General features: G+C 43.8%; 1 protein-coding gene and 1 long non-coding RNA gene across 6 annotated transcripts; one reads left to right on the plus strand and one right to left on the minus strand.

Moving 5' to 3' along the window:
• Nucleotides 1–485: 485 nt before the first annotated feature.
• LOC127556779 (zinc finger protein 184-like) lies at nt 486–21,253 on the minus strand. 5 transcript variants are annotated; one of them, XM_051990211.1, is made up of 8 exons: nt 20,926–21,253; nt 20,010–20,100; nt 16,579–17,196; nt 11,530–11,640; nt 9,975–10,060; nt 8,781–8,907; nt 8,188–8,289; nt 486–5,390 (listed from the first exon to the last, which is right to left on the minus strand). In XM_051990211.1, the coding sequence occupies exons 4-8, from the start codon at nt 11,543–11,545 to the stop codon at nt 4,756–4,758; spliced, it is 966 nt and encodes a 321-aa protein (XP_051846171.1). In that variant the 5' UTR covers nt 11,546–11,640; nt 16,579–17,196; nt 20,010–20,100; nt 20,926–21,253; the 3' UTR covers nt 486–4,755. The 5 variants fall into 5 exon arrangements, with proteins under 5 accessions (XP_051846171.1, XP_051846170.1, XP_051846169.1 ...); XM_051990210.1 differs by lacking the exon at nt 20,926–21,253 and adding an exon at nt 20,750–20,919; XM_051990209.1 differs by lacking the exon at nt 20,926–21,253 and adding an exon at nt 20,736–20,919.
• Nucleotides 20,268–20,703, plus strand: LOC127556785 (uncharacterized). Its single transcript, XR_007952504.1, has 3 exons — nt 20,268–20,363; nt 20,487–20,549; nt 20,613–20,703. It is a non-coding gene; the product is annotated as an uncharacterized LOC127556785 (long non-coding RNA).
• Nucleotides 21,254–21,650: the final 397 nt, after the last annotated feature.

Genomic DNA, 21,650 nt, shown 5'->3' on the forward strand with positions numbered 1-21,650 from the left:
ACTACTAAATGCAAGTAGGAAGAACCAACTACAAGATAATTGAAAATTATAAAGAAGTTCAACCTCAAAGAAGTCATATGAAAAGGTACTTCCCATCATTCCTTTGTGGAGGCAGAAGTTCCACTGGGGCAGAACAACAAGTGTGTGCAATACATGTATGCACTTATGTGGGGTAGACATGTAACATACAGGCACAGAGACATATGTTGTTCTTCACGGGTGATGTGTGCATGTGTGTTTGCGATATACATGTGTATTGTCCCATGCTGCCATGGACATATATGGAAGACGGAAGGTAAAAGGAAAGAGGACTGGCAAAGGATGAGATGGATGCTCAGTGCCGTGGAAATAGTGAACATGAACTGGGACAGTCTTGGAGAGACAGTGGGGGACTGAAGGGCCTGGAGGGCTGTGGTTTGTGGGGCCAGGAAGAGTGCAACTTGACTGAACGATAGCCACATAATGATTACACACACACAAGTAGAGCTATAGACATATATGTAATTTTTACACCATATTGGTTTTGTTGATTTAAAAAAATCATTATAAAGGACAATTAACATGGAAAGGGCACAGCTAGTTACAACAGGAAGCAATGGGGTTTTTTGGTTTGTTTTGGTGAGGCAATTGGGGTTAAGTGACTTGCCTAGCATCACATAATGTAAGTGTTAAGTGTCTGAGGACAGATTTGAACTCAGGTCCTCCTGATTTCAGGACTGTCCACTTGTGCTATCTAGTTGCCCCTGGAAATGTAAGCAATATTAAAGGATAGCAACAAAATAGCTTTAAAATTATAATGACTAAGCTTGGACCTAAGAGAAACGATACAAAAAAGGTATCTTCCCTTCTTTGGAGATAAGGGACTAAGGGCAGGCATAGAACACTGGAGAGACCAGTTTGGCGGGGTTGGGGCAGGGTGGGGGGAAGGAAGAGATAAATGGCTTCATTTTTTATGAAATCTAATACTTTGGAGTTCTCTAGATGGAGGGAAAGGATGTAGTGGGGAAAGGATTTAAAAATAAAAGATGTCAAAATTAAAAGGAAAATTCATGTGACATTGCACCACGAGAAGTCCCTAAAACCATTGGTCCCTAAATTATTTTAATCTTCGAGTACATGGTAAAACTAATTTTGTCATTCCATTCCCTGACCCTACAAGAATCTGAGCTGTAACTTCCCTCTTCTCATTTTTGTTTATTGGGAGGGGCAAGGTTGACATGATGTAGTTCCATTTTATATCCTCACTGGTAACTGCATGAGGATCTCACATTTGGAACAACAGCCAAAATGAACTCCAGGAGTCCTTGGCTCTCTCCCCATAATCCTGCCATCTTTACTTCAAAAGGGAAGGGAGTCAGTCCTTCAGGACTGAGTTATCTATTTTTTTCATCATCAAAATGAAAAAATCATTAGTTTGTGAATTGGTGATGAACTTACCTCTATACTTGTAAATAAGTCTTTATTTACCATTGGCTATGTTCTAGGTACTAATGCTGAGTGCTAGAGATGCAAACTAAAGCATAATGAGTGTCCACCTGGCAAGGATTCAAATTCTAGTGGGACAAGTAGCATTTGAAAACTCAGAATTGATATGAGGTGATTTCAAGGGGTAAGAAGGCACTTATAGCTTGGGAACACTAGGCAAGGTGGACTCTAAAAAATGGGATTTTACCTGAGCCTTGGAGTAAGCCAGGGAGATCTCGGGGCCTCACCATCCTTCTCTCCAAAACAAAGTCACTTTAGAGCCATGACCGATATTGATCTCCCCATCAGAGGAGTCATTGTTGGGATCATCACTGCATGCACTGTTTGGTTCAAAGCTACTATGAGTTCTTCTTGGAGCCAGGTTGGCTAAATCTCCATGCCTCTTTTCCTCTCCATGAATTTCCATTACTCTTGTCCTTTTACTCACCAGAGAGTTTGATTCCTCTTTTTATAGGTAACAGGGACTTGCTATGTATTGAAATTTTTGTAGGGCCCAAAATATTGTTTGGGACTGCTTTGAGACTTCACAATTAGCCCAATATTTAAAGTATATGGTATATAGTACAGTCAGTTCTTCCTTTATGTAAATTCACATTACATAAATTCAACTTTACATAAGAATTCTGAAAGAAATCCCCATTCCAAAAAACCTACCAGTGTTTATTATATGATGTTGTGCTGTCTTTGCTCTTGCTAGTCCATTTGCCACTCCTCCCCACCAAAAAACAAAAAAAATCACTTTAAAAACCCTTCTTAAGTGAAAGCAGAATAGATACGGGATTGGGGACCTGTCCCATTCTCCACACTCACCCAAGAATCCAACCCATGTTATCTTCCATCGGACCTAGCTTGGGTGCAGGGTGTCTGTCCCAAACCCCTACATGTCTCACATTCTCTTGTATGTGTTATGGCTAGCCCCTGTGTGTCTGTCTCCCCTCCCCTCCGATAAGTCTCCCTCTTGTTTCCAGCCAGGTCCTGCATATTCCTCCTCTTGGTCTTCCTTTTATGTTCCTGGCCCCCAAATGTTTTTGAACTGTGAGCAAGCCCCCTTCCCTTCCAAGGGGCACATGGCTCCCTTTCGTCCACATCTGTGGGTGGATTTATATTATATATTTCTATATATAAATTTAAAAATATATTTTTATATAATATAAAAATCACTTTATGTCAAGGTCTTGGAATAGTCCACTGACATAAAAACTGTCTGTGTATTGCTTAATTCATTGAAACTTGACCAGTATTTAACCTCCATTGGTCTGCTATGCTACATACTGCCTGCATATTTAAAAGTTTTTTAAACATAATTCTGATACACCACCCCTTATATCTGTGAAAATCTCTCTGAGCTGAGAACCCAGGTCCTCCATCCAGATAAGGGGGAAATTCATTTGAGAAGTGTTTTGGTTGGGGGGTGGGCCATTTCCACTTTTTCTAACTATAAAACATGAGTTAAGAAATAAGCATGGCTCTCAACCAGACACCAAAACATTTGACTAAAAGTATCTCGCATCATCTTTGATAGCACTGTTCGCTTCTGCTAGAACAAAGTGCTGATTCCTCTGCTGGAGCTAGGGCTTCTGGGAGTCGATGTGATTAAATGTGAGAAAAATAGTCAGCCTAGGAAGGTGCTTTTTGGCTCCCTCAAAGCCAATATCTCATTTAATATTTGCTCTCAAAATTTCTTCCATGTTCATAATGTATCCCGGGGAGAAGCCATAAACAGGAGAAAATGGTTTCCCCACATGCAGTAAAGGGGCTTCTCTATAATACCTAATATGGTTCTACGAATCACTGAAATCTTTTCCATGTTCCTTGTACACAGGGCAGTTTGCTTTGGTATGAGGCTTTCCCCATATTCACTGCATTCATGGGATATCTTTGCCTTCCCCTAGGGCCAAGAGCTTTCTCACATCCTCCCACAGATAGATGGCATCAGAGTGAAGGCTTTACATTCACATGGTTTCACTCCAGTATGAATTCTCTGCTATTTAATAACGATGCATTTTTTATTCTTTCCAGTCATTTCACTCAACAGTGAATTCTGATTAAAGGCATGCTTCTCAATCAAAGGTTTTGCCACATTCATAGTGTTTTACTCCTTTAGGCATCTGTGGATATCTAATAAGGGCAGACTTTTTTTTTAAAGTAAGACTTTTCAGTGAAGGATTACCACTGATTACATTCAAAAGGTTCACTAGCAACCTGAGTTTTTAAATATTTATTAAGCCTTCCTTGGTGGCTAAAGATTACCTCACATTCTAATATATTCAGAGCCTCTTGTATCTGCATGAGTTGTCTGATGGCTGGCAAGGTATTCTTTTGGTCTAAAAGATTTCTCACATCTATAAATCGAAAGTTTCCTTCCCCTTGGAGTTATCTGATAAAATTCTGCTTGTCATTCATGGTTTTCCTACATTTCTTCTCTTTAGAAAGTTTCTTTCCAATATAATGTTCTTGTGATCCTTTACCTTGAAAGCTTTCCCACATTCATAACAATCCAAAGGGTTCATTCCAACATGAGTTCTCCAATGGGTAATAAGGGTTTGCTTCTTCCAGAATGCATTTCCCCATTCATTACATTCGAAAACTTTCTCTCCATTATGAATTCCCTGATGCCCTCTAAGGTGAGATACAGGCTGACGGTTTTCCCCACATTTATTTCATTCAAAAGGTTTCCTTCCAGGATGAATTCTCTGATGTCTACCAAGAACCTGCCTCTTATTGAGCTATTTTTTTTTTTTTTTTTACATTTACTGTATTCAAAGCATTTTCCTGCAGGATTTCCCTGATTGCTTTTAAGGTAATGCTTTAACCTGAAGGTTTTCCTATATTCATTACCTTTTAAGAGTTACACTCTCGTATGAATTCTTTGATAGCTATTAACATCCAGCCTGCCATTGATGGCTTTTCCCCTTTCAATACATTCAAAAGATTTCACTGCAGTATGAATTCTCTTATGTCTGCTAAGGCTTCCCCTATGACTGAAGGCTTTCTCACATTCATTACATTCAAAAGGTTTCTCCCCTGTATGAGTTCTCTGATGCATTTTAAGATGATCCTTCATCCTGAAGGCTTTCCCACATTCATTGCACTGAAAAGGTCTCATGCCAATATGAATTCTCTGATGTCTAGAAAGGTTCTGTCTGACGCTGAAGGCTTTTCCACATTCGTTACATTCAAAAGGTTTCTCTCCAGTATGCGTCCTCTGGTGGCTTTTCAGATAACGCTTCTCCCTGAAGGATTTGCCACATTCTTTACACTGAAAAACTTTCACATTAGGAATTTCCTGATGTCTAGTAAGTGTCTCTTTTGACCTAAAATATTTCTTGCTTTATCGAATTCAACAGGATTCTCTCTAGAACGAATTTGCTGCCATTCGGTGAGATTTGGTCTTCTGTCAAACTCTTTCCCACATTTATTACACTCATAGAACTTTTCGCCAGCTAGATGACATTTAATGGCATCTGAGTGGTAGATGAAAAATTTCCTGCCTATGTTACACTTATGAAGCTTCTTCCCTGAGGAAAATCTATTACACTGAATTTTGTCTGAAAACTTTCTCAGACTCTTTGCAAGTATATTATACTTATAGAGACTTTTTCCCACAGTAGCTCTTTCTTGGGCAAAACAGACTGGTCCCAAACTAACATGTCTCTCCAAAGAATTATTTTCTAGTACATTCCCCTGACATGATGATCTTTTTGGAGCATCTGTTATTTGGTGGAACTCTCCATCCTGGGGATCCTTCTTGCTCTTTAACTTGACCTCACAGGTCCCAGACTCTCCTATATTAGGACACCAGGGATTGTTCTGTGGTCCTCTCTCCTTGACTGATGCTCCCAGGCAAGTGCCCTCAGTCAGAGCCGAGTTCTGGTTCTCCCATCTGTTCTCCTGATTAAATGAATCTAAAAGAAATAAATATGTGTCAGAAACACAGAAAACAGAAAAACAGAAATGTGTCATAAGTTCCTTGAGGAGGGACTTTTTTTTGGGGGGGGGGAGGCTGAGGCAATTGGGGTTAAGTGATTTGCCCAGGGTCACACAGCCAGGATGTGTTAGGTGTGTGAAGTCACATTTGAACTCAGGTCCTCCTGACTTCAGGGCTGGTGCTGGTGGCACTGTGCCACCTAGCTGTCTGAAGGATTATTTTTTTAAACCAAAAAAAAATGGCTGCAATCGAGAACATTCCTCTGGCTTTGGGGATCAAAAATAAAATTCGATTTCACGTTCAAAGTTCATCACCTCATCCTCTCCCCCACTGTTCTAATCTTCTCACACACCTTGCTCCCTACTATATTCTCTTTGATTCAGTGCCATGGTACGCACCTAATCAAACAAAATCCTCAAAAGAAAAACTGCAAAATACTAGCAGCTATAGGAAAACCGAGTCCAACTCACTAATAATAGGAGAAATGCAAAAGCAAAATAGCGGCAAATTGGCAACAGTGACAAAAGGGGCAAATAGTCCATGTTGGAGGAGCTGTGGTACAACACAAGTATTTTGGAAAGTAATTTGAAATTTTGCAAATTAAGTGACTAAAATGTCGATATCCTTTGAGTCAGAGATGCTCCTATTTGGCTTATACCCCCAAAAGGCTCATGATAAGAAAAAGCCCCCTTTTACCAAAATATTTATGGCAGCACTTTTGGTGATGGCAAAGAACTGGAAACAAAGTGGATGCTCAGCACTTGAGGAAGGGTTAGGCTATGGTACATGAATGCAACAGAATATTACTACACCATAAGAAACAATGAATAGGATGAGTACTAAGAATCAGAGGAATATTTACATAAACTGATGCAAGTAAACAGGTTTAAAAAACAGGTAAAAAAAACCAATAAGTACAATAATGTTCACATACACACACACACAAAACCCAAACAACCAAAAAATACCCAAAGTGAATGTTGTAAAAATACCCACAGGCCACAACAAAGAGATCTAAGACATCTCAGCTTTGCTCCTCCATAGAAGTGAGAGGTTAATAAGTCTATTAAGCTGCTTATATTTTCAGAATTTTTTGATATATACCTTGATTTTACTGCCTTTTTCCCCTTTCCATTTTTTTTAATTAAAAATATTATCATGGGAGCACAATAGATGGCATAGTGGATAGAGCACCAGCCCTGAAGTCAGAAGGACCTGAATTCAAATCCGGCCTCAGACACTTAGCACTGCCTGTGTGACCCTGGGTAAGTCACTTAACCCCAATTGCCTCAGCCAAAATACACACACACACACACACACATAAAATTGTGTTTTGTATGACTTCACTTGTATAATGGACATTACATTAAGTGGGGAAAGGGGTAGAGTCTTATGGGCCAGAACTCTGAAACAAGGATTCTTACAAAGTGTTAAGTCAGTAGAATTGACTTAATAGTTCTCTAGTTCAGTACATGTACTTAGTACTTAATATAGTTCCACCAGATTCACACCTATGATAATGGAGTATATAACAGCAAAGGCTGAGACAGATTCATTCCATCCTCCACCTTTGTGGTGGTTGGAGGCTAAAGCACAAATCTTTGGACTCAGATTCATTCATTTCACCTCACACTACCTTGGTGGCAGGATCTCCTCCTTCACTTTTCCACTGAAACCAAGACTCCAGAAAGCTGCCCAGCCCAGACAATTAAGGATTTGGACTTTAACCCCTGGCTACTCTTGTGGTGATGACTGAACTGAAAGGAAAGCTGCTCCCAGAGACCCCAAAAAAACTGAACCAAAGAACTTTACAGTAATGGGTCGCAGAGAATTTGGGACTGAAAATTTTAAAAATGAATGTTTTAAAAAATTATTTGTTATGAGGGACAGTTCTCTCAGAAAGAAAAAAGGAAGTAGTACTAGGAGAAATTCTGAGGAAGTAATAAACAGAGATTGTCAACAAAAACTTCATTTAAAATTTTTTCCCCTCAAACCTACTTGTCCTTGATTTTTAAAACCCCAAAATGAACATCAATGGAAAAGACAAGATAAGAATAAATTAGAAACAAACTAAAAACAAAATGATCTATAAAACACAAGAGCAAAAATTCCTTGAGGAAGAACTTATTTGTCCAAAAATTCTGGGAAACCTGAAGAGGCTTGACAAAAATTAGAATTAGACCATCATCTTATGCAATATAACAATTAAGTCAAATGGATACAGAAAGGAGATTTTAAAAAGATGGGTTATTAATATCTGAATATTAAAGAACACACCATAAAAAATTTAGAACAGAATTCGATCAGGTAATTAACTACTATGGCTCAACTTGAAAGGAGGGCCAGAGGTGATCACAAAAGATACTCTAGATAATTGTGATTAATGAAATGTAAGAGCTTTTGCCCTAATAAAAATAAACACAAGTACGATAAAAAAGAAAAGTGATTTTTTTACATGACCAAACCGTTATTTTGTTGTACAAAAAGAATCGGACTCTGAAATATTGTCCAATTAGCCTGTGAAGGAAATCCAAAATGCAGGCAGGCAAGGAAAAGTGATTAACTGGAGTAACAAAAAAACCTTTTTGCATCAAATATCTCAAATAAGAATGTTTCTGAAGTATAATGATGTATCAGCAATATTAAATGCCAAGAATCATCCCAAGTGAATAATTGGTCAAAAGAGATGCATAACATTTCAAGAGTTTGTTATTTGGATGGCCCACTAAACTTCCAGTTGTAATGGATTCCATCGCCCATTGTCATTCTCTCACCTGGCCGGGGGTTTTTGGGGACTTCTACTTCAGGCATCCATGGGGCTTTTCCTCTTTCCAATTGGGAGATCACATATGGTTTGGAAAATGGAAGTTCTGGTCCTGGGGATAAAAATGGGAAATAATTGGAGAAATCCATCTCAGGATCCAATCCTAGCTTCTTTCTCTCCATGGAAAAAAAGAAATCTGAAAGGTACGGAGACTGGTACAGTAGACCTCTCATAATACCCTCTTGTGTTTCTGTACAAATTATCTGATTTGGGCCCAGAAAGAAAATTATTTAATTTGATGTATGATGTGTTAAAAGACTAGGATCTTTTCCCACTTTCAGGCTCTGCTTTGGCGCTTTAACAAAGATCTCCTTCTTAGGGATAAGGAGGTAGGAAAGCTCAGGGGCAGCAAGGTCAGGTTACAAGATTTCCAGCTGTAGAAAAGCAAAGAATTTGTGCTTGGAAAGGTCCAGCTTTGGGCTCCAAGGAAGGTTAGTCTCTTCCTATGTTACAGGTGACTATCTCTACTCTCCATACCACCCACAGCTGCTGGAAATGAGACGGCCGGGGGGCAATGGGGCGGCATGGGGCGGCAGCGCTTACCCACAGACACCAGGTTCTCGTAGGTCTCCAGCATCACATCTCTGTACAGGGCCCTCTGGGCCGGGCTCAGGTGTCTCCACTCCTCCCATGAGAAGTCCACGGCCACGTCGCTGAATGTCAGTGGATCCTGAAACATGTCAGTGGATCCTGAAACATTCCCTGCTCAGCCAGGGACCATGCTTCTCACAGTTCAAAGAAAATAATGGAGTTAGCTGTGTTATAGGTGTGGGGAACTTCCTGTTCTGACTACTCAGTACTGACTATTAATTCTGAGTTGTTATAGAGAAGAAACAACAGAAAAGAGAATACTTAAAATAAGAAGGAAATAGTGATTTGGAGGTAAAGACCTGAAGAGAGGAACTCTAAAGAAAAGAAGGCGATGGATATGGGAGCATAAAGATGAAGAGGAAAGTAAATGGATAAATTAAACAAATGGTAAATCAAACAATCAGTGAGATGAGAGTTCATCTGAAACAGAAGACAGAGGCAGAAGGCTATTGCTCTCCACTTAGGACGGACGGCAGAGTGGTGCGGGGAAGAGTGCCATGGTAGACACGAGTTGGGTCACTTCCCCGTTTGCCTCGGTTCCTCAAAGAAATGCCAACGCGCCCCACTGTCTTTGCCAAGAAAACCCCAAAGGGAGAGGCAGACATGACTGAAAGGACCGAGCTCAGGGACTAAGTTAGGAAGAGCCTTGCTCAGCTCTTGAGGAGATTCCAGGGAGCTGAGGCCCCGAAGCCCCGGACGAGTTCCAAGGATGACACAGAGCGCTCGGTAAGGAGCCCAACTGACTTTGGGGAGTTTTATTTCTGCCACAGCCAAGGCGCGGTCATCTCGGAGGGCTGCTCCCACGGTGGGTGAAGGGACCGGTCCGGAGAGAGGGGGGTTGAAGGCCATCGATGAGGAAACAAACAAAGTCAGGCAGCTGAAGAGCATCTGTTGGGTCCAGCTGCCCCACTGGTCGTCAGACTCGGGATACTAATGTTCAGACAATATGCAAAAAAACTGGCTGTGGCTAAATGTAAATAAAGAAGGATGCTGGGGTTCCCGATTCCACCCCAGAAGTTCTGGGAACTCTGTGCCGTCCAGTGGAAGGTTCCAAATACTCTGGGAAAGACTACTCAAAGCTGAGCCCTCTGGATGAAACTTGGACGAACTACGGCCATATGGGACGATGGAAGCCACATCGCTTACCTGGGCTCTGGCGGTCAGCAGCTCCCAAGAACAAACTTCCTCTGGACTCCTGTCCTGGGCAAAGGCAGGAGCTTTCGGAGGCTGAACTGAGGAATGGAAGGAGTCATACAGGTGACTTTGGAGTCATTCCTCATCCCCAAACCAGTCACACGGCACCTGCAGCGTCACCCTCCAACCACTCCCTCCTCCGCTCTCCCAAAGCTGCCGGATGGTTCTGAAGACTGCTACAGGGCCCGGCTTAGACCAGCAAAGCTCCAGCTCTAGGTCCTCACTCCTTCACCTGCTGATCCTTTGTCATACCCACCCTGAAGCCCAAACTCCCACCCTCAACCCCTTCCTTCGGACTCGGCTGAGATGGAGGATAACCTAATCCAACTGGAACTGGCTTGTCTTCGTTCTGACTCCTCTCACCTGCTCCATCTACACTTCCATTTTCTTCCCCTCTCACTGCCAGTCCCAAAGCAAGGCTGGCGGTATCCTCCCCTCCGCTCATCCTGCATCTGGACTCAAATCTTTTCTGGGGATGGACTGAGCAGACTTGGGAAAGGCCAGGATCCCTACGACCCAAAGCAGGTGTTAATATAGATAAATAAACTTTATACTTGAGGGAATGTGGGCTCCTAGAGCACAGACACTTTTCCCTACCCGTGAATGCTTGATAAATGCTTGCTGATTGACAGAATGGTTGAAGGTTCTAAGAGTAGCCAAAAAATCTCTCCTTGGTCACATGCTGTTTGATGTTCCTATCGCTTTTTAATAAAGTTAAAGGCAGAACAGGGCCGCTGGAGGCACAGTATATAGATGGTCAGGTCTGGAGTCAGAAGGACACGAGTTTAAATCTGGCCTCAGACACTTGCTAGCTGTGTGATCCTGGGCAAGTCACTTTAATTTTCTCATCTGTATAATGAGCTGAAGGAGGAAATGGCAGACCACTCCAATATCTTTGCCAGAAAAGCCTCCCAAAAGGTCACAGAAAGTTGGACATGACGGAAGTGACTTCCCAACCAGAGAAGAATGCTGTCAAATGTGATGACACACAGCTGAGAGAAAACCCCTCTCCTAAACTTGCAGAGACCCCCAAAACAGGCCCCAATCTCCTGGGGCAAATTTAGTGGCGGAAACCGGACAATTCTACACATTGGTGGAAAACAGCCAACACCTGGGATGGGCACACAGGGCATAGAAAAAGTTCCTGCGAAAGACACCTGGGGATCTGTGTGGCTTCCAAGGCCAGCAGGTATGGAGAAGGATATGGAGGCCAATGGCAACAGAGGGGCATAAGGCACAAGGAAAAGAAAGCTAATAAATTAAGTGTCAGTAAATAAAAGATCCTGGGTGGGCAGAGGTGGCTACTAGTACCTTCCAGGCAAGGGGTACAGCCAGAGCAAGGGAAGGAAAAGTGTTCAGTGTGAGGAGAAAGGTGTTAACTTGTGGCTAAGCTCTAGACTACACAAAGAAAGGCAATTCTGAGGATGGAAAGGTGAACTGGGGCTTTAAGTGACTGCCCCCCCTTCCCTGCCCACCTGTCCTTCTCCCATTCTTCTGGAATACTCACCTCTCTCTTTAAACATTTGGGCCCAATTCTCTATTGCTCCTCTGCCTGCAGTCCACACAACACCAAAGTCAGAGAGCAAAGTGAAGCCAGAAAAAATCCGCTGACCACCTCCTGAAAGAAAAGCCCAGGAATGCCCTAACCCCAAAAAACAAGGCCCAGGAGTGCCCTAACTCCAAAAGACAAGGTCTAGGAGTGCCCCCACCCCAAAAGACAAGGCCCAGGAGTGCCCCCACCCCAAAAGACAAGGCCCAGGACTGCCCCCACCCCAAAAGACAAGGTCCAGGAATGTCCCCACCCCAAAAGACAAGGCCCAGGAGTGCCCCCACCCCAAAGACAAGGTCCAGGAATGTCCCCACCCCAAAGACTAGGCCCAGGAGTGCCTCCACCCCAAAGACAAGGCCCAGGAGTGCCCTAACCCCAAAAGACTAGGCCCAGGAGTGCCTCTACCCCAAAGACAAGGCCCAGGAGTGCCCTAACCCCAAAAGACAAGGCCCAGGAGTGCCCCCACCCCAAAAGACAAGGCCCAGGAGTGCCCTAACCCCAAAAGACAAGGCCCAGGAGTGCCCCTACCCCAAAAGACAAGGTCCAGGAATGTCCCCACCCCAAAAGACAAGGCCCAGGACTGCCCCCACCCCAAAAGACAAGGCCCAGGAGTGCCCCCACCCCAAAAGACAAGGCCCAGGAATACGCTTAACAAAAAGCTAGAGCTCCTACATCAAAGAAAATCTTGGAAAGCATCCAGAAGGAAGCTGTACAAGTGTCAGAGAACCACTCTTAGGATCACACAAGACACGGCAGTTTCTACTGAAATCCAGAGATTTCAAATCTTGGGATATGTTTCAGGCACCGCTTGCTCCACATAAATTCGCCCGCTAATCTGACTCCCCAGCATGACCCCACTCCTCGGCAAGGCTCTGGCTCTAGCTCCCAACAGGCTACAGCAAGGGTCGTGGGGGCAGCGGGGCTCGCACAGCACTTTGCCGGGGGCCCTCGGCTTTCCAGGGACTGGAGCTGCTCCAACGTGAGGGGGGTCCAGGCCCTAAAGCTGTTCAAACTTCTGGGCCATTCAGAGCCCTGATTGGGAGGGGAAGATCTGTAGAATGATCCATTTACATTAATGGAAAACTGTCTGTATCATCAAAGGCAAGAGAGAGGTTTGTGACCAAGAATAACTTACCCAGCAAAGCTAAGCTTAATTCTAGAGAAGAAGAAAACCAGACCTTTAACGTAAGAGAGAACTATTAAGTATTTCTGATGAAAGACTGGGGATGAGTCAAAACTTTGAAATGTAAACACCAGAGTCCAGAGGGTTCAGAAACCATAAATCTATATGAGCCAATGGAAGGCGCTACACAAGATGGCAGATGGGGATGAAGGAATGACCTTGGGTGGCCTAGTTGTGCCAGAGCTAAAATTATATCATAAAGCAGTAATTACTAAAACCATCTGGTATTGGCTAAGAAATAGACTAGTGGATCAATGGAATAGGTTAGGTTCAAAGGACAAAACAGCCAATAACTTTAACAATCTAGTGTTTGACAAACCCAAAGACCCCAGTTTTGGGGATAAGAACTCACTATTTGACAAAAATTGCTGGGAAATTGGAAATCAGTATGGCAGAAAGTAGGCATTGACCCACATTTAACACTGTACACCAAGATAAGGTCAAAATGGGTTCATGACCTGGTCATAAAGAATGAGATGATAAATTGGAAGAGCATAGGATAGTTTACCTCTCAGACCTGTGGAAGAGGGAGGAATTTATGAGCAAAGAAGAACTAGAGATCACTATTGACCGCAACATAGAAAATTTTGATTTTATCAAATTGAAAAGGTTTTGTACAAACAAAATTAATGCAGACAAGATTAGAAGGATAAAGATAAAATGGGAAAACATTTTTACAATCAAAAGTTCTGATAAAGGCCTCATTTCTAAAATATATAGAGAATTGACTCTAATTTATAAGAAATCAAGCCATTCTCCAATTGATAAATGGTCACAGGACATGAACAGACAATTCTCAGACAAAGAAATTGAAACTATTTCTAGCCATATGAAAAGATGCTCCAAGTCATTATTAATCAGAGAAATGCAAATTAAGACAACTCTGAGATACCACTACACACCTGTCAGATTGGCTACAATGACAGGGAAAGATAATGGGGAATGTTGGAGGGGATGTGGGAAAACAGGGACACTGATACATTGTTGGTGGAATTGTGAACACATCCGGCCATTCTGGAGAGCAATTTGGAACTATGCTCAAAAAGTTATCAAACTGTGCATACCCTTTGATCCAGCAGTGTCTCTACTGGGCTTATACCCCAAAGAGATACTAAAGAAGGGAAAGGGACCTGTATGTGCCAAAATGTTTGTGGCAGCCCTGTTTGTAGTGGCTAGAAGCTGGAAAATGAAAGGATGTCCATCAATTGGAGAATGGTTGAGTAAATTGTGGTATATGAATGTTATGGAATATTATTGTTCTGTAAGAAATGACCAGCAGGAGGAATACAGAGAGGACTGGCGAGACTTACATGAACTGATGCTGAGTGAAATGAGCAGAACCAGGAGATCATTATATACCTCAACAACGGTACTGTTTGAGGATGTATTCTGATGGAAGTGGATCTCTTCGATAAAGAGAGCCTTAATTGATCAAAGATGGACAGAAGCAGCAACACCCAGAGAAGGAACATTGGGAAATGAATGTACTGTTTGCATTTTTGTTTTTCTTCCCAGATTATTTCTACCTTCTGAATCCAATTCTCCCTGTGCAACAAGAAAACTGTTCGGTTCTGCAAACATATATTGTATCTAATATACACTGTGACATATTTAACTTGTATAGGACTGCTTGTCATCTGGGAGAGGGGATAGAGGGAGGGAGAGGAAAAGTCAGAACAGAAGTGAATGCAAGGGATAATGCTGTAAAAAATTACCCAGGGATGGGTTCTGTCAACAAAAGTTATAATTATGAAAAAAAGAAAAGAAAATGAAATTAAACAAGTTATTAATCATCCCCCTAAGAAAAAAATCTCCTAGGCCAGATGGAATTTTTTTTTGTGAATTCTACCAAACATTTGAAGAACAATTAAATCCAATATTATGCAAACTGTTTGAAAAAATAAGGAAAGGAGTCCTACCATATTTCTTTTATGGCACATATATGAAGCTGATAACTAAACCAGGTATGGTGAAAGTAGAAAAAAAGATAATTATAGACCAATTTCCTTACTGAATATCAATGCAAATATCTTTGGGTTTTTTAATTAATTAATTAAATGTCTTGTTTTTTAAAAGATTAAAAAAAATAAAAAGGAATGACCTTGAAACCCTTTAAAGCAATTGGAGTTAAGTGACTTGTCCAGGGTCACACAGCTAGGAAGTGTTGTGTCTGAGACCAGATTTGAACTCAGGTCCTCCACTGAGCCACCTAGCTGTCCCACCTTATTGTTTTCTTTTCTCTTCTTTTTCTAAGTTAAACACATGCAATTCTTCTAAACACATTTCCATATTCATCATGTTGTACCCAAAAAAAGAAAAATCAGAACAAGGGGGAAAAAAAAAACAACATGAGAAAGGTGGGGTGGGGAAGCAAAAAACAACAACAAAACTATTTTTGATGCACATTCAGTCTTTATAGATCTCTGAGATGGCATTGTCCCTCCCAAGTCTATTGGATTGCTTTGAATCACCCCATTGTTAAAAAGAGCCAAATCCATGACAGTTGATCATCAAATAATCTTCTTGTTGCCATGTACAATATTCTCTTGGTCCTGCTTATTTCACTCAGTGTCAGTTCATGCAAGTCTCTCCAAGTCTCTCTAAAATCATCCTGCTGATTGTTTCTTACAGACCACAATTTATTCAGCCATTCTCCAATGGATGGGTATCCACTCAAGTTTCCAGTTCCTTGCCACTACAAACATTTTTGCACATATGGGGCCTTTTTCCTCCTCTAAAATCTTTGTTGGGACATAAGCCCAGTAGAAACATTGCAGGTTTCTGCAAACTGTGCAAACTGTGCAAACTGGAGGCACAGTTTGATGGCCCTTTGGGGCATAGTTCCAAAGGAGTCTTAATGTTTTTAAAAGGCATTAAAAAAGTTAGTTTGATTTGAGGATTTGAAAATAGTAAAGAGAAGGAAGAGCAGAAGGAGGAACATGCTAACAGAGGACCGAGGAAGACAGGCAGAATTCATCACTTCTTATCACGGGAGTACTGAGAAATTCACCTAGTAAGCTCTTGTAGACGATCACAGACAGTGGAGGAATTCTGGGTGAGGTATAAGACCCTTCACCCAGAGGGAACCTGCTGACCATGTCTGGTTCAGCTCCCCATCTCCCTCAAGGGCTTCCTGAGAAGTAGTGCGTTCTACTTGAAACAGAGATACAGTAAAAGAGGCATTTACAGTTGGCACATGCTCAGTGTGCTGTAGTGATGTAATTGTACTAAGGTTATTTAAGGCTGAGAGAACTTGAAATGAAGGACTCCATCTTTGACCTCGTGGGTGCCGCCTTCATCCCTCCTCCACTAAGACCAAGGACTCGGGCTGGTCCCGAGATCCTCCAGAGAGCTGGTCCGGATGGTGTATCTTGGCACCCTGGTGGGGGCTCTACAAAGCACGCTACAAGCTCTGTGATCTTAGCAAGGCTTCTGCTTCAGTGACAGTGGGAAGGAGCTGTTTACTGTTAGAGTAAATGTTAGATAAATATGGAGAAGTCAGGGAGCAGAAAAAAGATGAATCTCATTCTGAATGGACACAAGAGAGATGAACATGTGTGTACACACACACACACATACACACGGGCCGGAGGACCAGTTCAGCAGACTCAACAAGGAAACAAGATAGGAAAGAGAGGAAAGAATAAGGACACTCTCAGGGTGAGTATAGTCTCAAATAAACAAACTCTCTGATCCTGAAAGGGGAAAATACAGGGGGAGAACAGAAAGGGAAAAACTGGAATTATAGAGGGGCCTTAGATTTGCTCTTCAACGGGGGGGATGGCTGAAACAAATGGTGTTTATTTCGATATAATGGAACTTACCATCGACAATAAGATGGTGAACCAGAGAATTCTGATCCGATGTTGGAGGAGACTTTCTAGAAGCAGCATTTAAAGAAAAATAACTTCCAAAGACTCAAGCATATGGATCAGTGCCATGTCCCACAATGCTTCCATGGGACCTATGAGGAATCATGGTATCAATGACCAGATTCAAGAGCAGAATGAGATATCTATTTCTGGAGGTGACTACCGGGTGGATATGTTTTGCTTAACTATGTTTATTTGATAAAAGGGGTGCCCCCCCTTTGGTTTTTAATGAAGGGAGGAGACTGAGGGCTCAACAACAGTAAAAAGATAGTGCAAACTAAAGCACAGACATGCCAAAGAGTTGTGAAAGTCACATGAAATTTTTTTATGCTTTACAAAACACTTAAAAACATGAATGAGACATGTATGTTTTTTATAACTCATCCTATTTTTTGTTTCTGCTGGGCACATGGAAATACTCTCTTTTTCGGTGTCTCAGGCTCAGAATAAAAGACAAAATGTAAAAATCCCAAATAGGAAATTTTTCTTACACTTTATTAAAAAGTTCTCTGGGATTTGGACCATTCAGCCAGTTTCGAATCCATCACCTGCCAGCTGTGTGGTTCACATCTGTCAAGAAAAAGAGAAGATGCTTTATCAATGACTTTGGTAAACATCAAAGTCTACTTGGAACATTTTCTTAAATGACCAGCTTGTAACTCTGTTAAAAACAGAATTCTTGAGGATATCAGGTCAGCTCTTGGGACTGGTGCCTGAATTTCCGAAAAAGGTTTGTTAGATATATATTGCATGGATAATTCCTTTTAGGATCTTCCCAGAAATAAAAACAGTCTTCTATTCCCTTACATGTGTTTAGCAGAAGCTTCCACTCAAACCCTCCATGATACATCATAGCCTTCTTACTCTTTTTGTGGTTTGCTTGCATTTGATTTTCTTCATCATTTTTTTCCTGACTTGATTTAATTTTTCTTGTGCAGCATGATCATTATATAAATATATATCCATATATTGGATTTAACATATATTTCTACTATGCCTACTCAAGATTTCCCATGTTGATCAAAGAAAAGAAAGTCACCCAAGATCCAATGATGGCCTTATTTTATCAGTGGAAAGAACAGACTTTAGAATCTGCTTTACTGCTGTATCCTTGAGGTGATGAGACTGAAACTCTGAGACAGACTAGGGCTCTTTTGCCAGCTGTGTCTATAGTATTTTGTACAATCCTATCCAAAAGTAAGCATTCAGTGTAGACTTTCATTTGTTCAATCATTCATTCCTCCACTGTCCTCTAAGGGATGGAGATGTTAAGGTCACCTCTCCAGGCCCATTCACATTTACACAGGGGCACACACGGACACACGAGCAGACACAACCCCCAGAAACACACATTCATAGTAACGATCCATCTGTCCTGTCCTATACAAATGTATAGTGAAACCCAGCAGGGCTGGTTTGAATCAGGATGATATAAAGGCATGGGAGAGACCAATGGAAAGCCTCAGGGGACCAGCATTTGATCTCCTGATCAATCTGGACTCACTGGCCCCTGAAGTCAAAGGATCCCAGATGGTGAGCTAGATGGAACTTCACAGGTTGTCTGTGTCAGCACGTTCATTTTACAGATGAGGAAACTGAGGTTCAGAGAGTTAAGTGGACTGTTCCAAATCACAGGAGGAGTAAGTTAGCAGTGAATTTGAATTAGGTCCTTTGGCCCCACAGGCACAGCTCCTTCCCCACTGACACGGAGGCGGAAGGCTTGCTGAGATCACAGAGCCGACCGGGTGACTTTCTCAGCACCGACCAGGAGGAAGGAGACGAGCCCCCAATCCTGGCCTCGAGGCGGGTGGTCAAAGGGGCAGGGAAGGGGGAAATGAGGTCGTTTCAGGAAAAGTCGGTGACGAAGAAAATGACAATGACCCACTCGGGAACATGCTTTCAAGGAGCCACGGAGACCGGGCAAGTGGTTTCTCCCGGGCATCCCAGCTGCTACAGTCAGAAGGACAAGGGTGGGGGGACCAGGCCCAGGAGGCTAATGGGATTCAAGAGAGCGGACAGTGATGAGTTGGAGCTACAGAGTGGGACAGACACAGACTGAGCTGAGAGAACTGAGGGAAAATTTCTGGGCTAAGGGGCATTTGCTTGCCGCTATAGACAATGTGAGAAGAATTATCTCTATGGGGCTCACTGAGGGGTCCAGTGACCTCTCTCAGGGGAACATGGTTTAGAAGGCTTAAAAGCGACTCATTTACAGCTGAGGAAACTAAGACCCAGACCGGGTGAGGGACTAGACGGAGGTCCCGAGAGCAGCAGGCCCAGGGCTTGCCCAGGTTGGTGGGTCTCAAAGCTACTTTCTCCAGTGTGTCTCCCTTCTCCGGGGGGACAGTGGAGCCTGAAGTGGGGGAAGGCCATGAAGGGAGAAAACTGGGCAGCGGTGGAACGGTTTCTGGTTGGGAGGAGCTGAAGATGTCATCATTTGGGGTTTGGCTTGAGATGCCAGACAATAGGGAGACAATAAAGATGTTGAGAAGTGAATGCATGATGGATGGAGAGGATAGTAACTGAGACTGAGAGACCCGGGAGGACACAGCTTCAGTATTCCAGACAAGAAATCGGAGAGTTGGGAGAAAAAGGATAGGAAACATAAGGCAGAGGTGACCGAGGCCCTGGGTTCATTTTAAGGACGAACAAGAGCACTGAACAACGGAGGGCAGGAGAGCAACTGGAAACAACAGGCGAGCCTGGGATACGGGGCATGTACCAGGGGAACCGGCTGGCATGATGTTCACACTCTTTTTGGGAAGGGGAAGAGATTCTGTTGGGGAAAAGACCTTCCAGGAGGAGAAAGGAACTGCTATCGACTCGAAGAACCGACCCAAGGGAGTAGGAGAGAAAGCAAACCGTTCACCTTGTCCCTGATAGTCAGCAACTACGGGGCTGTTTGCTCCTGTTTTCTGATCTGTGTACAATGCCCCCAGAAAACAAAGCTGGGGAGGAAAAAACCAAACCAAACAACGAAGAAGAGGATCAAGAGAGCCCACTGTCAACAAGGCAGAAACCTACACACACACACAGACACACACACACACACAGACACACACACACACCTCAAGGCGTGCACAGGTTAACAGAGAATTCCACGAGAATTCCCCATGAACACAATTCAGTGCAAACAAGACTCGTAAGGGAAAAATTGGAGGTAATCAATGGAGGGCATTACCTCGGGGTGGAGGTGAGGGGTGCTCAAGGGTCCTGGTTTAAGACAGGCTTGTAACTCGGACTTGAAGAAAACTAGGAAGGTCAGGAGGTGAAAATGAGGGGGGGGCATTCCTGTCAGGGGGAACAGGCAGGGAAAGTGCCCAGAAAGACCAACGTTTGTGGCTGGAACAAAAAGCCCACCTGCTGCTCCAACCTAGACCTACCTTCAGGCTCCCCAAGAAAGTCGTTTTCTTCCCGGATGCCAACCACAGGGTCAATGACTGGTCTTGGGGCACGCTCAGTCTCATCTTCTCACTGTCAGTTTCAGATTACAGGCAGTCCTGTTAGCCAACATCTGCGCATGTTCAGTCTCATTCCCTTCACTGTCAATTTCAGGGACGTTTGCCAGCCTCTACGCACGCCCAGTCTCATCCCCCAAATCTCAGTTTCAGGTTACCGTCAGTCCCGTTAGCCCTTCTGCGCAGGCTCAGTCTCAGCCCCACACAGTTTCAGGTTATCCTCAGTCCCGTTAGCCAGTTTCTGCGCAGGCTCAGTCTCAGCCCCACAGTCAGTTTCAGGTTACCTCAGTCCCGTTAGCCAGTTTCTGCGCACGCTCAGTCTCAGCCCCACACAGTTTCAGGTTATCCTCAGTCCCGTTAGCCAGTTTGCGCAGGCTGTCTCAGCCCCACAGTCAGTTTCAGGTTACCGTCAGTCCCGTTAGCCCTTCTGCGCACGCTCAGTCTCAGCTCCACAGTCAGTTTCAGGTTACCTTCAGTCCTGTTAGCCCTTCTGCGCACGCTCAGTCTCAGCCCCACAGTCAGTTTCAGGTTACCATCAGTCCCGTTAGCCAACTTCTGCGCAAACTCAGTCTCTTCCCTCTCACTGTCAGTTTCAGGTTACAGTGCCCCGTTATTCGACCTCTGCCCATGCTCAGTCTCACGAATACTCACGGCTGTCCAAGTACCTCCCCTACCCTCCCTCGGACAAATGGGTGAGTGTAGCCAGTAGGCAGGGCCAGTTTCCTCTCAGGGATTCCTGCCTTCTCCGTGCCGAGCTCCTCTGCCCGCTCCTTCCTCCTCCGAACTCTCCCCACCCCCTTAGAGCCGGCCTCCTCCTCCGCCCCGGACTCCCTACGCTTACCCGTCCCCCAAGGGCACTAGTAGGCCCAGCTTCGGCACATTCAAGGCCGGAGCCAGCTCTCTGAGCCAATCAGAGTTATCCTGCTCCCACCCAATTAGAGGCCCGCTCTGCCTCTCCGCCCCGTCTCCCCCCGCCCTTTCCCCCTCCCCTCCCCGCGCTCCTGGCACCCTGCGTCCCTCCTGGGTTTAAGAGGACTACAGGTCTTTCTATCTTTGGGGGCCTCTCGGGTCTCTTCCTGGAGCCCAGCTTTCGTCCCTCCTGCATCGCCTCCCATAGCCATTAGGGGACGTGCCATCGGACTGCACGGAACCTTAGCCTGACTCCCTCCCCCCGCCCGCTCATTCTTCTGGAGAAGCTGAGGCCTGGACAAGGGCCTGCCTTCAGGTCCCACAGAAACTTGAATGTCTCAGTACGAGGGCTGGGAGACCCATAGGCAGGAGAGATGCGGGGATGAAAGACTGAGAAAGTTGTGGGACCATCCAAACCAAGTTCTTGATTGTCTAGTTGGGGAAACTGAGGGGAAGCCCATGAAGAGGCTGCTCTCCAGTCTCTCCTCTGCTAAGTAGTATTCAGAAGAAAGCAGGCAGTGGCTAGAGCATCAGCCCTGATGCCAGGAGGACCCGAGTCCAAATCTGGCTACAGACCCTGAACACGTCCTAGCTGTGTGACCCTGATCAAGTCACCTAGCCCCAACTGACTCAGAAAAAAACAAAAACAATCATAAA

Source organism: Antechinus flavipes, chromosome 3 (genome assembly GCF_016432865.1).
Source record: "Antechinus flavipes isolate AdamAnt ecotype Samford, QLD, Australia chromosome 3, AdamAnt_v2, whole genome shotgun sequence".
NCBI lineage: Eukaryota > Metazoa > Chordata > Mammalia > Dasyuromorphia > Dasyuridae > Antechinus > Antechinus flavipes.

Bases quoted from the DNA above. Each gene is read 5' to 3' on its own strand.
- LOC127556779 (XM_051990211.1), bottom strand. The intron at 8,908-9,974 runs GTAAGCGATGTG...GACATGTTTCAG, and splicing joins TGCTGACCGCCAGAGCCCAG to GATCCACTGACATTCAGCGA. The intron at 5,391-8,187 runs GTGAGAGAATGA...TATTTCTTTTAG, and splicing joins CCCCAAAAACCCCCGGCCAG to ATTCATTTAATCAGGAGAAC.